The 18762-nt window shown below is 34.3% G+C and overlaps 1 protein-coding gene across 2 annotated transcripts in view; it reads left to right on the top strand.

Moving 5' to 3' along the window:
- LOC134716407 (sacsin-like) overlaps window positions 1-18762 on the top strand; it is a 142814-nt gene that overhangs the window by 113677 nt on the left and 10375 nt on the right. For both annotated transcript variants that reach the window (XM_063579395.1, XM_063579394.1), the window contains 5 exons: window positions 4794-4903; window positions 6042-6149; window positions 8296-8443; window positions 10113-11741; window positions 12692-18205. In XM_063579395.1, coding sequence (XP_063435465.1) covers window positions 4794-4903; window positions 6042-6149; window positions 8296-8443; window positions 10113-11741; window positions 12692-18205 — 7509 coding nt within the window. The remainder of the gene's footprint in view (window positions 1-4793; window positions 4904-6041; window positions 6150-8295; window positions 8444-10112; window positions 11742-12691; window positions 18206-18762) is intronic.

Raw genomic sequence — 18762 nt, 5'->3', positions numbered from 1 at the left:
TAAAAATTACATTAAACAACAACAGATTGATACAGATAAATAAAATATGATTGACAGCAGCGTATTTGGGAAATCTTTGTAATCATAAAAAAGATACGGTATGGTTGCCAATTAGACAACTCTTCACAAGAAACAAGATAACACAGAAGTTAACAGCAGTTATTATAGGTCATCGTACGAGCTACAATAATGAGAAAACCCCATTTCACATAGTCAGCTATAAAAGGCCAAACATGAAAAAGGTAAAACAATTCAAACAAGAAAACTAGGGCCTCATTTATGTAATAAACAAATGTGTAACACAGCAAGCCAACACACGACAACCACTGAATTACAGACACCTCACTTGTGAAAGGCACAAACATATAGAATATGGCGGGTTTATCCTGTTAGCGGGATCCAAACAATCCCCTGACCTGGATTAACTCATCAGATAGATGCAAATAGAATTACATCTAACAAAAACACAGAGTGAACATGGATGGGTACTTGTACATCCTAACAACAAAAAGCCTATTAATACATATCGGACAATACCCACAGTACTTACAGCTAGACAAAAGTCAATAACAATTAACTAATAACAAAATCATGCTTCTAAGACTAAATTATCAATCAGTACACATTCAACATCTCATGGATTTAGTGGAAGTCTTGTGCCATAAGCCTGAGTGTTTAGATCTATCATGATTACAAATCTGGTGGTCCAAGTAAAAACTTGATGGCCCCGTCTTAGCAGTACCCTTTTTTCTCTCAGGCTTTGTAAAAATGGAAAATAACAAAAATACCGACTTAGAGGAGAATCCAATTGGAAAGTCCATAATCACATGGCAAAATCAAATGACAAAACACATCAAAAACAAATGGACAAGAACTGTCATATTCCTAGCTTGGTTAAGGCATTTTCAAATGTAGAAAACGGTGGATTAAACCTGATTTTAAAGCGCTAAACCTCTCACCTTGATTTATTTATGACTTGCACCGATGAAAAAACAAGATTTAGGCATGCTGATCCCTTGAATTGGAGGTAGTGGTGGCGGTGTTAACAATGTATTTATAAGTTTGTGATTAGGTCAGTATATGGCGAATAAGTAGAAGCAGGTCAATGATATTTGGTATGCATTTGTATCAGCACTGACACATCTCATTTCTATGGATATTATTTTGTCAGACCCCTTAGTCATGACTATGGAACTTATTAAACATGTATTAGTTTTGGATAAGGTCAGTTTTAGGGGACCTATTATTTGTAGGTCAATGATATAAACTTTATCATTTACAAAATCCTATTATGTTTTTTCTCGTCTAGGCAATACAAATGTGTTGTTTAAAAAAAAAATCTATCAACAAATATTAAGACACTTAAACTAACCATAACATTAATATAGTATTTATTTTGATCCCTCCTTTGAAATTTGAAACTGAGAAAGTATTATAAATCTCCCAAATAAAAAATAACCGGCAGGTGTTCTGATATATATCAGTATTATAGTTCTGAATTTTGTGTCCATAATTGCGTTAAAACTTTTTGAAATATGTGCAACACTGAATTTAAATCAAATATAGCCTCACAATTAAGAGCTAAGGCTTCACCCAATATGATATTTATTACACAATGTGTTTTATAGTGTTTGTGAAATGACTTTTGTAAGACTGTAATGCGGGGTTCACACTTTGCCGATTATTGCTCCCGTTTGAGATCAGACAGCGATACGAAACGAAAAGTTGAAAAGTCGGATTACTATCCTCAATTATCTGGAATGGCCTTTCAATGTCTGAACGCAGTCGTTTAAGTTCGTAACAGATTCCTACGGGTCGGGAAGAAACCGAATAGTTCGGCGAAGCACCCCGACAGTTAGGTGCGTCCCGTAACATTCGGGGAAACTAAGCAGATTTAGTTTAGTCGGATTACAATCGTGCCTATGTCGTGACAGATTCTGCTGTATCGAATCACAATCCTAACAATGTTCTGTGTGTTCTGAACGGTGTCACGTGGAACGGGAATAATCTGGAGGAATTTTTCATTGTTTTTTTTCTGCCGATTGAGTCCAGATTGCATCCAGATCTTGTCGATTGCGAACCGTTTTTGCCGAAACCGTTCCGGAACAGTCCCGTTATTAATACGAAATTCGTCAATAATACCCAAGTCAGAGTCCAGACAATTACAGAATACAATACGACTAAAACCAGACAAAGCCGTTTGCAATGCGATAGAGCGGACCGTGATGGGATAACCTTCCGACAGAACCTGCTGATCCCGATTATGCTGACAATTTTCGAACGGATTACTTCCGTCAGCGTCGGTTCACTGTCTGGTCACTGTCTGATCTCTGTCGGATTACATACGGTAGAATCGGGACGCAGTCGTAACAGGCTCGATCAAAATTTACCTGGCGAAAGATACAAATTGGATTAGAAGCGGATTGAGAACGGGATTATCGGGATAAATTCGCTTGGAATATCGGCGCTTCCTGAACAATATCTGATTAATTGTTGTCGTGATTAAATTATTTGTTTTACAAATTTTAATTAAAGTTTGAATTTCCATCCACGATTCACAGGATCTTGATCAGACTTTTGACAAATTTTAATCGGGAATGGTCCTGTCAAGGAAGGCAGTAAAAATCGTGAATGTGTGACCACAGCTTTAGCGTTTCATCATTTATATTGTCTTTTAATTCTATTAATTGAAATTGCTGCAAAAGTGAGACATAGCAATCCTTAATTTCGTCGTCGTCGGCGTTCACAAATAGTCATTCTGTAGTTTTAAAGTGTTTGCAAATATAATTACTTTATAGGGATACTAGGTGTCAAATTCATGTTTAAAAATTTGACACAAACTCTCATCCTAAATTTATAACATAGTAAAACATTTATTCAAATTATAAAAAAGTCTATTGATGCGTTTACACGTAATTCGAATTCAATGTGCATTATCTAATTTAAAAGAGTTTAATTCGACATTCGAATTTGAACCGTTTTAAGTTCCAACGTCAACTCTAAAACGAATGATAAAATAATTCGAACCAAAAATTAGAACGTGTCCACACCACATTTTAATTCGAAATTAATCGAATTAACTAAGTCGTATTGACGACAACGCATTTTAATGCGAAGAGGATAATGCGAATTAAACTTAGTCGAGTTCCATTCGAAAAAAAACCAACAGGAGCATGTGGACGCGATTAGCGAATTCGATTCGCATTCGAGTTAAATGAATGTTAAAAATATATTAAACAGTGTTAAAAAAACCATCTGAATATACTACGAAAACTCAAATATCAACTTAGCCGACAAAATTTGCAAAAATTATATCTCGTATTTATTAGACCAATTTTTGAATATGCAACTGAAGTATGGAACAATTGCGGAAAAGGTTATTCAATTAAATTAGAACAGTTACAACTTGAAGCTGCACGAATTGTAACAGGTTTGCCTGTTTTCACACACATTTTGAGACTGTCTTAAAAGAGGTTGATTGGGAAACTTTAGAGGAACGAAGAAAAAGAAGAAAACTACAATTATTTTATAAAATTCAGAATAATAATGCCCCTGAATATTTATGTAACCTTGTGCCCCCTACAATTCAAAGTACAACACAATATCCCTTGCGAAATGGACAAGATATCTTTTTACCATTTTGCAGGCTGACACTGACTTCCCAATACTTTATCCCATCAACAATTAAACTATGGAATAATTTAAACATATCAGTTAAAAATGTAGACTCGTTATCAAAATTCAAAGTAGAATTAAAAAACTACGAAATTCGAAATGAGAATCAATCTAACTTAAAACATTATTTATATGGTCCAAGAAAATTGAACATAATATTAACCCAATTTAGATGTTCGGCATCGTTCTTGAATTGTGACTTGTTTAGAGCTAACATTATATCTGATCCAACATGTAAATGTGGTTTGGATATTGAGGACATGTACCATTTTTTCTTTGATTGTCCCTTCTATCTAAATGAAAGGACTATTCGTTTAATGGTCTCAGCTGGCTTCCCGAAGGCTGAGATTTGGACTAAACACTACTGGTTTTTGGAAAAGAAACTTTCTCCTATGATCAAAATGTGCAAATTGTTAATCAAGTATTCAATTTTATAAAGAAATCATACGATTCCTCGTAGTATAGTATCAACATAGGTAAAACGCACATAATCATCATTATCATCATCAACCTAATCTCTGTCGTTCTTTCCTCATTCCCTCTATTTTTTTCAGTATAGTTAAGTCATACTATTGTATGATGCATGATCAAGTTCAATTTGTATTGTTATGTATATTGTATTGTGGAGAAGACTTTATAAGTATGTTTTACTTGTGTCTGATCCTTTTTTGCTTTGAGCAAATAAAATATGTTTAAACTTAAATGAACGTGTGAACAAATTAACAATAATATGTAGCTTCGTTTCGTGTTTATTTTCGTCTAGACACCACCTAATTAACTATCGATAAACCTTCTTGATATTTTACCGAACTTAGATAGAAGCTTACATATATCGAAAAAAAGTATCTAGAGGAAAATGTTTAATAACTTTTGCCCCATTTTTGTTGAGTCTGCGACTTACAGCAAAAGTATGCGAGACACTGCCATGGGTTCCACAAAACCCTTACGATTTTTTGTCAAATTTGTCAATTTTTACATAGATCTCCAGACAGTGATCCCAAATAAGGTTTTATATGCATGTAAAATATTTGAAATATGGAATATATTGTTTTTTCCAATTTCAGTTGGCTTCCAAAGGCACTATTCATATCTCCTTCTTTTTCATATTTCATTTACAGACCATGAAGATTCAGATGGTGAGACAACCTATGAAATGAATCGACCTACTTTACTTCGACAATTGCAGACTATCTTAGGGGAATACCCAGACGATGACGGAATATTACGTGTAAGACTTATATATATGAAGGCAGTTTGTACATGGATTATTTTCTATTCAATGGAATTAATCAATTTATAAAGTTAATATTCAATTTATATATTGCAAGGAGAGAACTGTGAACGTATACTTCGTGCCTTTTTTTAAAAATCTAGTTAAGTAGTTATTTGATGGGCTTTCTATGTGTAATAATTTCTACAATATGTTTCTATGATATCAAACTACTAAATAAACTAAAAAAAGACATCATAGATAACAGGATTGAAATTTCATATTAAATTTTACGCCAGACGCGCGTTTCGTCTACATAAGTCTCATCAGTGACGCTAGAAAAAAAAATGTTAAAAAGGCCAAATAAAGTACGAAGATGAAGAGCGTTGAGGACCGAAAATTCCTAAAGGTTTTGCCAAATACAGCTAAGGCAATCCATTCCTGAGGTAGAAAAGCCTTAGTACTAAGTGGTTTTAAGCTAAAATTTGTAGAACTTTAATCATTGTAATATGTTAATCGGTGAATCGCTTTCCTGTTTGTTTGGTCTGCATGCATGCATATATCTTTGAGTAAAATAACAAGAAGGATCTTTTTTTAAGTGGATTGCATCTGCAAAAGATGAAGAATCATAGTTGATACTTTGGAGAAGATGAATTTAGTGTAAAATTAAATTTTTGAGAAAACATATCTTTCAGGGTTTATCACTACATCTGATAGTTAGAACATCACTCTTCTCAATCTTTGATCTAGGCAATTTTATTCAATATATAAGTAATATATTATACTCAGATATTATAGATTACAAAATGAATCGATGATTGATAGAATAACCATCTTACTCACAAACTAACAATGAGTAGAACAGCCAATGGGTCTTTATCACAGTTAGAGAGAAAATCCCACACATAGGGGTTGGCTTCTGTTTGCCCCTAAACTATATTGTATGGTATTTCATCGAAAATGGACCCAATGCACACATATAAATTCACCAAATTTAAAAAAAAACAAAAAGACACACACAAGACTCACACAAGCCAGATGTTCCCGAATTTGACTGGTGCAAAAATTCTATGTTTAATTTAAAGTTTACATTGAAAAATGGAAGCAATCTTTACCCTGCAGTGCTCAAAAGCTCTTTGATTTATTTTATTTACAGGAAATGGTTCAGAATGCAGAGGATGCTGGGGCTAATTGTATGAAAATCATGTACGACAGCAGAACTAGAGATCCCGGAGGAAATTCTAAAATTAAACAGTATTTCAGAGTAAATAAACATATCTGTAAAAATAAAAAATTTTTTTTTTTTTAAACATTCTTCACCCAAATAGGTATAATATAAGTTTTTCCCAATAATTTTACATCTGCTGACCATTCATTGAAAAATCTCAAAATATTAGCTATCATTCCACTGTATGTAATTATAGATTATCGTTGACCATCTCAACGAGATTGATTTTCTTGCTTGAGCCGGTATGACGAAAGTGAGAAAAGCAATCGAGGTGAGATGACCAATGATAATCTGTTTATCGTTCTTTTACCTATAACGACGTTGTCACTTCATGTCAATTTCATTAGCAACATCACGTGCCAGCCCCTTAGTTTCCAGGGATAATTTTCATATCACTCGACTTCGCTGAGAAAGGAAGTTATAAGTCAGCAAGATCATAATTTCATAAAATAGCGATAAAATTTATTGCGAAATCAACATTTAATTGTTTGAGACTATCCCATGTGAAGTCGAACAAAACTTCATACCCCACCCCCTTATCGTCTGGAACTTCCTTGTGGCGACGCTACGCACAGTTAATGTACATAACATTATGAATGTTTATTTTCAAATAGCGAGAGTAAAAGAAAGGTAAACAAAAATTGTATGGGCAGTGGAATAAAACATTCATTTCCCGTGGCTTATGGGGATATGAAGATTTGTTCACTCTCGAAAAGTCACTCCGGTGATTCCCTTGTGTAATATGAATTTTCGCAGGTAAACAAATCTTCACATCTCTTTCAGGCACGGGAAATAAATGTAGTAAAATTTTCCACTATAAACCTTAGAATATGCACATATCAAGGACGGATACCCCACATCCAATGTTTTTCCTCTAACATAGACACAGGCTCTTTATAGCGTCTAGTTCTATTTGAGTATTGTATTAAAAATGATTTGTATTGTGTCCATGGGACATGCAGCTTAAAGTTGACATAAAATTGAGAATGGAAATGGAGAATGTGTCAACGAGACAACAACCCGACAAAACAGCAGGAAACAGCATGAGGCCACCAATTGGGTTTTAACACAACGAGCACACCGTTTTCTGAATATGTTGATTAAAAGCTCATGTTATGTCTTTGTTTTCTCTTCCGACACTATAAATAAGACTCACTTATTTATTATTATAGTGGTTAGTACCTTTATTTGTTTCAAAAGTTATACAGATTTATTTTCATTTGTGGAAACAATACTGAAGACATAGTGGATAGCTGTAATTTGTTTGTAGACTCCTTTGTGTACAATGTGAACCTTTTGTTTGTAGACTCTTGGTATATATATTCGCAGAACTGTAATTGTTGTGAACCTTTTGTTTGTAGACTCTTGGTATATATATTCGCAGAACTGTAATTGTTGTGAACCTTTTTGTAGACTCCTGGTATATGTGTACACAATGATGCCATGTCCACAGAACTGTAATTGTTGTGAACCTTTTGTTTGTAGACTCCGGGTATATGTGTGTACAATGATGTCATGTTCTCAGTACTGTAATTGTTGTGAACCTTTTTGTAGACTCCTGGTATATGTGTGTACAATGATGCCATGTTCTCAGAACTGTAATTGTTGTGAACCTTTTTGTAGACTCCTGGTATATGTGTGTACAATGATGCCATGTTCTCAGAACTGTAATTGTTGTGAACCTTTTTGTAGACTCCTGGTATATGTGTGTACAATGATGCCATATTCTAAGAACTGTAATTGCTGTGAACCTTTTTTGTAGACTCCTGGTATATGTGTGTACAATGATGCCATGTTCTCAGAACTGTAAATGCTGTGAACCTTTTTTGTAGACTCCTGGTATATGTGTGTACAATTATGCCATGTTCTCAGAACTGTAATTGTTGTGAACCTTTTTTGTAGACTCCTGGTATATGTGTGTACAATGATGCCCTATTCTAAGAACTGTAATTGCTGTGAACCTTTTTTGTAGACTCCTGGTATATGTGTGTACAATGATGCCCTATTCTAAGAACTGTAATTGCTGTGAACCTTTTTTGTAGACTCCTGGTATATGTGTGTACAATGATGCCATGTTCTCAGAACTGTAAATGCTATGAACCTTTTTTGTAGACTCCTGGTATATGTGTGTACAATGATGTCATGTTCTCAGTACTGTAATTGTTGTGAACCTTTTTTGTAGACTCCTGGTATATGTGTGTACAATGATGCCATGTTCTCAGATGATGACTGGAAGGGAATCATCAGCATTTATAACAGTGTGAAAGAGAAAGAAACTTTGAAAGTTGGTCGATTTGGTCTTGGATTCAAATCAGTATTTCATATGACAGGTATGTACACCCATGCCTCTTAGAGGAATGCAAATATTGATTGGAATGTCCATCTTTTTGTTGAATGCCTGTTCATCCTTTATCTGTTTGTCAGTTTAATGTTGGATATCTAAATACCGCATGACAAAATCTTTTGAATTTTTTCACAGGTCACCATAAAAAACAGGTCAGCTTTGATTTTAATATATCATGCAAAAGTTAAGCCTCTTACATACCTTATAACTTTGGTGTTCTCAATGGAGTCATAATAAACACTATGCCATTGACCATTAAATACAGGTCGACTATAATTTAAAATGATGGTTTTGACATTTATTAAATATAGAATGAATAAAACAGCAGGAATGATCCTCATGATAAGTACTTCAAATAAATCAACTTTATAAAAAAAATGTCAATAATTAAACTCATTATCCTTATTGTCCTTGAATGACAGTTTTACTAATTATTCGGAGATGTTTTTGCTCCCTATGCCATCGCAGCAAGTTTGCCAACTACTTAAGAATGCATAGGTATAATTGTCCTTACCCAAAGAGCTGGTGTTTAGTATCATCTAAAAAACAAATTGTAATGTTTGTTCATAAACATGTATTAAATACAATGCCAGTTATGTATTATTATTATGTGTTTGGTCTTAATAATTGTTTGAATAACTAGCTTTGGTGATTTAAATTTGAAAATAAAAGGTTTATTAAGCAAACTTAGAGCTTAAAATAAGTTAAAATAGTAAATGTACTGATTGAAAAACAAAAATGAAATTAATAATCACAGCATAATTCCGTTGATCTCAGACGTCTGTGATGCCTTGAATATGATATACACTTGGTGGTTTAGTATGGAATGAACATGCTCACTCATATAGAACCTCACAACATATGCATTTCATGTGACAGAGTTGTCCAATTATTTTAAAGTAATTCCCCCTTAGATGTGACTTTTTTCTCCTAATTGCCAGTGTTTAGAGAGCCTGTCGGATCAAGTAAGCTTTTTTCATAAAATACCATCTGATGTCTGTTAACTTTTACAAAAATCTTTTCTCCCTGAAACATCTTGGCCTAATGGAACCACAATCATCACTTGGGCATTAAGTATAAAAATGTCTTAAGCGGTCCTAGTCCTGCCTTCCAACCAAGGATCTGAAAATAGTGTCAACTTTTACGTAAGAAATTATCAGCAAAAAAACCCAAACAAGTATGTACAATTAAAGATTCACAGTAGCAGACTGAAACTTTTTCACTATGTGAGCGATACAGGGATAGGTTAGCTTCTTGTGTCAGATAAAATAAGAAATTGGTAAACTATGATTTGAATATACTAGTAAAATGAAAATAGGGTGTTCATGTCTCTTAAAGATTTCGTCTGACATTCACCTCATTATCAAGCATAAACATTTGTCATTTATATACTGTAATATTGAAGAAAAAAACCTGGATTAATTATTTTGAATAAAATTCCTTTAAAGTTACATTTTGTGGACATTTAAAAGGTTTGAGTGACCCATTATTTATTTGATGTGCTATTTGGCATTTCCAATGTATAATGCTTGCTTCATTTATTCATAATCAGGAATGCAGAAAAAAGGGGTAGTTTGTCCACATTTGTGATAAATGATTAAATAGCATGATACGAGTAATAAGTTAGTAACTTTTCTCCTTTATTTATTTTGTAGACAGTCCTGTTATAATAAGTGGCAGTAAACTGTTGGTCATAGATCCGTTAAGATCAGTAGAAAAAGAAGAGGAATGTAGAGAGTTCAAACTGAAAGCTATAGGAAGAAAACATCAACCAGAAACAACACTTGCCTGTTTGATGAATAAGTTTGGCTTTGATACAGATGTTCTGAGAGAAGGCACTTATGAAGGAACAATATTCTGGTTCCCACTTCGTCAAAAAGAATCTAAACTATCACCAACTATTTATTCAGTAGAAAAAGCACATAATCTGTTTAAATCCTTTATGAAAAAGTCAACGTATAACCTGCTGTTCCTGAAAAGTTTGGAGAAAGTTGAAATTTATAATGAACATAATGATTGTCCCTACTTTCAACTTGAGATGACAGGAACTAATGAAAAAGAATTTAGTAAGGCAAGGAGAATGTTCAAAGATGATTTGAACAATCTAAAGAATGAGTTACCAAGGAAATCTATAATGTCACAGTATGAAGCTGTTATCAAGACTAATACCACAGAAGAACAAGCTGTTATCAAGACTAATAGCACAGAAGAACAAGCTGTTATCAAGACTAATACCACAGAAGAACAAGCTGTTATCAAGACTAATACCACAGAAGAACACTATGCTGTAGTTAATATGTTAACTGGTGCAGACTACTTGTCCGAGCAGATGAACCATTTAGTTAGTGATTCAAGTCTTCATTATAGTCCATATACAGGAGTAGCTTATTGTATGAAGTCCGGTATGGGAGAGAAGCCACCAGGACATATATTTTGTTTCTTACCACTGCCTGTAACAGAAAAGAGTATGTCTGGCCTCCCTGTGCATGTTAATGGCTTCTTTGACCTTGAACACAACAGACGACACATAAAGGAGGCTGCTGCCAATAGCGAGTCAAAACAAACTGACCAATCGTTGATGTGGAATTCTGGTATGATTGGGGAGTTACTACCAGATACCTACTACACCCTCATTTCGATGATGAAGACAAGGTGCATCAAAGGAAATAACTCTCAAGACATGGTTGATCAGGTGTATGATGCAATTCCAAATCCAGAAGCTGTTGAGTCTAGCTGGAAATTGGTCTTAGAAGAATTACTTGAGAAGGTATTGCATAATGAAACTTTCTTTACCAGACAGAATGAAGGAAAATGGATAAAGTTTTCTGAAGCATTGTTCGGTGTATTTGACCCTGTAAAAAATATAAATCAGGAGACTAAGACAACTGTGAAGAAACTACTATTAGACTGTGATGAGAATTTAGTGGAGTTACCAGATCATATGATCACCATGCTGAAATATACAGGTCATGAACCACAGTCAGTTACACCACAAACAGTAAGGGAAAAACTGAAAAATTATGAGTGCTGGAAGACATATCCAAGAGAAGAAAAGTTAAGGCTTTTGTCCTTTGTTCTGCAAGACTGTAAATATGCAGATTTGAACAATTTAGAATTGTTACCGTTGAACAATCAAGAGTTTGTTCCCTTTAGTACAGGAACTGATGTATATGTGATCTGTGATGAGACAGCTATTTTGTTTTCTGGCTTAGAAGATCAAGTTATATCTAAAGGTTCAGTGACAGAATATTTATGGACTTGTTTATCCAAGATGGCAGAAAAGGGTAATCTTAATCAAAACTATTTTCTACCTATTAATAATATAGCTTTAGGACTATGAGCCTGAACATATTCAAGCCACAAAGCTAAGCAGTTAAGATAATGATCCATACATCTTATTGGTATTTGCAACGTAACATCGTGTAGTACATGACTTATCACTATATCAAATGATGGATTTATCAAGAAAATAATCTCTGAACGTTAAGGTCATTTAAATAATGAAAATAAAATAAAAAATAAATCTGCATAAGAAGTTATCTAACTCATTCTGATTATTAGAAAACGAGTGCAGTAGTATGTTCTGTAAAATTGAACATGCTAACATAAGAGCATATAGATTACATGACACACTACTTGAACACTGTTCCTGAACTGAATCCTGAAACTTTATTTGATTTCCTATATAGAGCAATGACTTATCCTAGTACCTTTTCATCAAATAAAAGAAAACCAAATAGTGTCCGAGCAAAACCTCGAAAACGTTTTTACAAATTTAGATATGTTGTTTCTGTGACTTAATTAAATCAATTTCGATTTTCACAACTTTAGCTTTTATAGTTGTTGAGTTGTCATGCTCTTCAAGGGTCCAAATTTTCAAATATCATTTTCATGCAGGACAATCGAGTTTGTTGTCAATCTGACTCCCTCTTGCGTGTTGTGTTGTTACATCCTGTTTAAGGTTGGGGAGATAAGTGCACTCAAAAACATGGTCTACCCTGTCCATGTTCCTTGAAAACACAACTCTTACAAAAACTTTGGTTACTGCAAAACACTACCTGATCATGTGATCAAAGGTTTATAATCCAAGTTCAATGTGTTAAAAGAGAGATAACACAATTTTGGTAATTTAATATACTAATAGTATATAGCTTGGCTGAGGATACCCTTTAATGAGTTCACTTAGAGTTACAGTTTTTAAATTTCCTTATGACTGTTAATTGTTTCTTTTCAGAGTTGTTTCAACTGAGATGTATAACAGATGAATGCTTGCCTGATGTTATTCAGAAAGTTTTTGACATCAATTTTACTAGAAATAAGAATGGCCGCTTTGTTCAATCATCACAAGCAAATCTTGGAATCAATTGGATTCAGAAAGTATGGAAAGAAATATCTAAACGAGAATATGATAATCTCTCAACGTTTGAAAGCATACCTGTAATAGTTGTTGGTCCAGATGAGATAGAAGACATCAACAATATTGCAACTGATGAGAGGCTAGTGTTAGAATATGTTAATTTGAGAGGAAGGTATATGCTATCTAAACTTGACAATCATGAACCATTGTCAGCAGCCTTGGAGAAGGTGGTTATACTAACTAAAGTAGAAGTTTTCCATCCAAACCAAATGATTAAATTTCCACATACAGATGTTATAGGAAAATATATTCAACTCCCAATTATAGATAATATATTGAATTGTTTCAAAATGGCTGCCTTATCAAGCAGATATCAGCAAATTGCCATTGAGATAAACGATCAATGTTCTGACCATGAAAAGAGAGAATTGGTACAGTTCCTTGCAAATCATTGTTCAGATATTCCAAGAGAAGCATACCAATTATTACAGAAATTAGATTTGTTCTGTGAACATGACAATGTATCAGTCGCTCAGATGGTATCTTTAGAGGACAACACATACTTACTGAAAGACTTTATGTATCCTGAAGGTATGAGTTATCCCAGAAAATACTTGGAAAAAGAACATGCAGAATTGGCTAAACTTCTTGGAGCGACTGGTGTAGAAGAAATTGAATGTGTTGACCAAACACTTGATTTAATGTTAGAAAACAGTATCAAGTATTCTGTTGAAGATTACACAGGATTGATGATATACCTACAGGATAGACCACCAAAGGTTTTGAACAGTCTCCTTGAGAAAGCAAAGTCTTTAAAATTCATGCCGTCAGGAGATGGAATTCTACACTCTGTAAATAACCTGTTCGATCCAACATCAAGCTTTCTTAAGAACTTATTTTATGATCAGGAAGGCTTGTTTCCAAATGAAAACTTTATACAAGAAAATGGACTGAATCAATTGTTTTTGCAAAACATGGGACTAAAAACTGAAGATGACATTTCTTCAGAAGATTTAGTCCAGGTGGCAACCAGTATACAAATACTTGCAAATGGTATGGATGAGAAAAAGTACATCAAAGCTGAAAGTTTAATTTCATATCTGAAGAGGTATGAAGAAAAGACATCAAGTAACAATACATTGCAAAGAATAAAGCTTATAAAATGGATTCCTATTGATTATGAAAAGCCTGACGACTATCCTGAAGGACTTAGATGGTATGGCAGTAAAACCTTCTGTTCACCTGATGAAGTTAAAAGCATGCAATTCAAAAACTTAATTGGAACAGTTAGTCCATTGGTACGCTTAGATTTGTTCTCAAAACAGATTACTGCTTGTTATAAGTGGTGTGAACAACCAGAGGAAAATGATGTTATTGAACACTACAGAAATGTTATAAACTCATATGAGACCAGACAGAACTCTGAATATCTACATATAACCAAGCATATCATCGGTTACCTCTTTAAACTATGGGAAGCAGGTAGTTTAAATGATGAAACCACCAGAAAGCTAAATCAAATGAAATGTATTCCAACCAGCTGTCAAGGTTTCCAGTCTGCAAATATTGTTGTTCACAAGATTGCAAATAAACACATAAACTACATTCTAGAACCATACATCTTTGAACTAGCTAAAGATGTTGCAGATTTTAGTGAACTATTTCTTGAACTTGGAATAAAAAGAGAGGTAGATTTTGAGGTATTGGAGTCACTTCTACAGCAAATTTCTGAGAAGTATTTGTTAGAAGAAAAGACAGAAGGAGAGGGAAATGAACTTGAAAAAGACCAAACATTAACATATACCATATTGAAATCAATTGTCGCCATGGAGATAGACAAGTCAGAATTGACAGAGTTACTGGTCCCAATTAATTCATCTAGGGAAGATTGTATTGTATTTGACAAAGTAGATAATTGTACTTATACATCTGGGAAAAGTCCATTTTCAACGGCATTATTTCTAGAGGATGACAATGATGACGATGATGATGACGATGAGGAAAAAATCATATATGTTCATCCATCTATCAATGAATTAGCATCATACCTTGGTGTAGCTTCTGTCACCAAGCGATTCATTTACACTCAGAATACAGGAGTGTTGGCATGGGGACAGGAGGAGAAATTAACAACAAGAATTTCTGGTCTACTAGATAGTTATACGGATGGTCTTGCAGTTCCTAAGGAGCTTGTACAAAATGCTGATGATGCGGGTGCCACCAAGGTATGCTTCCTTTATGACGAAAGAGAGAACCTAGAATGGAGAAATGGACTTTTTGATCAAGGAATGGCTGAATGTCAAGGACCTGCTTTATGGGTGTATAATGATGCTATATTTGAAGAAAAGGACTTCAAAAATATCATAGAACTTGGTGGGAAAACAAAAATTTTGGATACAGAAAAGATTGGCAAATTTGGACTTGGGTTTTGTTCAGTATACAATATTACTGATGTTCCAAGCTTTGTGAGCAAGAACACATTAGTAATTTTGGACCCTCATTTACATCACCTTGGTGAAGCTGCCATTGGAACAAATCCTGGTTTGAGAGTACCACTAACTAAAAGTTATAGAAAAAACTTGTCTAACCAGTTCAAGCCATACAATAATATTTTTGGATGCGACCTGGAGCCAAACAACAAAGATGAATATAATAAGACTTTGTTTCGTTTACCTTTGAGAACACAGAAGCAGGCATCAGAAAGTGAGATAAAAGATCTGCAGTATACAAAGAGAGAAGTTGTGGAGCTCTTGCAAAAGTTTTTAGAATCAGTAGCAAATTTACTTTTGTTTACTCAGAATGTCAAAGAAATATGTGTTTACCATCTGAACTCAAAAAGCCAAAATCCGAATAAAGAGAAGAAATTGATGTTCCGGGCATGGAAAGAAAACACAGGAAAATCACACGAGGAAAATGAATTCAACATTCTGAAGAAAGTTTCATCTGCAATGAAAGTTGAACAACCAAGTGAAATAAAATTTCCAATACAAATAATAGACATTGGCATTGAGGTTTCCAGTGAGGCACAAGAAATTTCCAAGGAATTTCATACTTCAAGAGACATTACTTCATGGATAATTTCATGGGGCACAGGAAATAAAACGTTTGAGCTTGCCGACAAATTAAAACAACAGGGTGCTCTTCCAGTGGGAAGTGTTGCTGTACCAATAAGACGGGATGGAGGCAAATTGATATCTTTTATGGATATGAACGATCTCCCAAAAGGATTCTATTCTAAGAGTAGAATGTTCTGCTTTTTGCCCTTGCCAGTAGAAGCACAGGTACCAGTACACCTCAACGGATGTTTTATGGTAGAACAAGACAGAAAGAGTATTACTAGATACAACCAAGATGACAAAACCAACGATACTAGTTACTGGAACGATGCAATGTTAGATGATGTTATACAAAGTGCCTACATTAATTTATTAGCTTCAGTAGCATGCAGATCAAATGACCCAATCGTTGAAACTGATTATTGGAAAGTTTGGCCAAGAATGACTCCAATGATGAATCAGGACATGGTTTTACTGGCCCAGTCATTTTACAGAAGTATTATAATGAAAGATGATATTGTGTTTTACAGAAGAAAAACTGGAACTGGCTCAGGAGTTAAATGTTCCCTTAGTCAGGCAGTTATCCTAGACCCAGAATTCAGACATTCGCGAGAAAATGGTCAAATAGCATTTGATTGCTTGTTGGAATTCTATCAAGACAGCTGTATTATCATAGATATGCCTTTGGACATTTATATCAACTTTGGTGAAATTCCTGGTGTAGATATAAACAAACTGAAAAACAGAATCATTTCCAAGACTGACTTCTATAACAAATATTTCTTTCCTAACTTGAAAAAAGATTATTGGCAGCAATTACACAGAAGAAAAGAACGTGACAGATTAGTAATTGGCGCAATAGAGGATAAAGAAATGCACGATCTTGTAAAAAGATATGAGTGTATTCCGGTACGAATGTCAAATAGGCTCAGAAAGCCTTGTGAATTAGTTTTGGAAAAGGGACCAGTCAGTGCTATGTTTACTGTAGAGGATGAAGTGTTTCCTGATGCCTCAGTAGAATGCTACACTTCGATACTTATCAATATGGGAATGATGGAGGATAAAATTCCATCACCTTTATTGAAGGAGAGGGCTAGAACAGTTGTAACTTTATGTAAGGAAACTGCCTTGGCTCGATCAACCGCAATTATGAAATATTTAAATACGAACATGCGCTTACATTCTGATGCAACAGAAGATCTGAAAAACATCCCCTTTTTACCAGTTTTGAAAAATCTTGATGGATGGCCACTTCCTTGGAAAGCAGATGATTTAGAACCAGAAAAATATCTCTTTCCACCTTCTCAGTTATTTTCATCTGACGACAAGTTTGTTATTGGATCAGTTGGGTATGTGTTAGATCAACCTGTAGGTGATGTTGAGCAAATTGTCATGGAGAGCATTGGAATTAAAACTGTTCTCATTGAAAACGTTGTTGAACAGATCAATGTTCTTGCAAATTCAAACTTGCATTCTTCTGTTGGATTGGAGGAAACATGTGAAGCGTTGTACAAAAGACTGAATAATCAATTACTGTATGATTCAAAAAATCTGATGGTTGTCAATAGTTTGAAAGGCTTTCAACAAAAGAGAGTTGTCAAAGTAGAGTCTGATATGGTGGAACCTATAAGAGTGGCGTTAAATCTGATAGGATCATGTTCCCCTTTCTTGTATCAGATGCCGAGAAACCTGAAACTGTACACACGTCTATGGGAATATGTTGGGATACCACATTGCTTTGATGAAAATACTTTTATTGGAATGTTGAAAGAACATCTTAAATTAAAAGGCGAAGGGCAAATAACACCAGAGGAGACTCAGGGTATAATGTATATACTCAAAAACTTATCTGCATATCATCCTGCTGGACCAACTGGAATGCCAGAAGAAAAAAAGAAAGTGATAGTCATCCCTGACCAGAACCGTATTTTGCGTTCAATGTGTGATGTGTGTTATGATGACCCAGATTTTTACTACGAAGATGACGATGTTTACATAGTTCATGAAGAGGTTACACAGCAAATTATCAAAGGTCTTGGAATCATGTCAAAACGCCATTTGTATCTATCAAGGTATTCAGATTCCATACCTTTTGGACAGAAGGAGAAACTTGTCGTAAGACTTAAAGGTATTATAGATGCATACCCAAAGGACCATTCCGTCTTAAATGAACTGCTACAAAATGCAGATGATGCCAAAGCAACAGAAATACATTTTGTATTTGACCAGAGACAACTCGGAACTAAGGATATATTTGATAAGAAGTGGACACCTGTTCAAGGTCCAGCATTGTGTGTGTTTAACAATGCCTGCTTCACAGCGAAAGACTTGCAAGGTAACTTGGATTATCAATTAATGGCACAGCAAATTATTAATATGTGTGTATTACAAGTAAAACGCACCAAAGGTATAGCACTTCTTATGCATTTCTTTATCCTACTGTCAAGTGACATTCAACATTAAGATTAAGCAAACATTTTGCAAAGTAGATTCTCCTTAAAGAGCACTGAGTTTATAAACAATTTATGTTCGATTTACTTAATATACACAAATAATAATTGCTTGTCAAAAAGCATTAGAAAATCCTTAATATATATCCAAACAAAGAATTCCGTCTTTTTCGTCCAATATCATCAAAAAGTCAAACACGATTTGTTAACCTTTGATACAGATGACCGGATTTATTTATATGTAAACTTTTATCTGGCTGTATATCAAAAGCTGTAATAGAGCACAAATGTTCAGCAAAATGTGATCTACAAATAAGTCAGTAAATGTTAATGTCTAATGAATCCTTAAAAGAATAAGATATACAGAAAATTCAACATAGTAGAAATCACTAATTGACCACTTTTAGGAGTATTTTCCGTTGAAAGATAATTTTTACACAAT

The sequence above is a fragment of the Mytilus trossulus genome, chromosome 4 (genome assembly GCF_036588685.1).
Source record: "Mytilus trossulus isolate FHL-02 chromosome 4, PNRI_Mtr1.1.1.hap1, whole genome shotgun sequence".
Taxonomy (NCBI): domain Eukaryota; kingdom Metazoa; phylum Mollusca; class Bivalvia; order Mytilida; family Mytilidae; genus Mytilus; species Mytilus trossulus.
The sequence above is the reverse complement of the archived record's forward strand: the minus strand, read 5'-3'. Positions and strand labels throughout refer to the sequence as shown.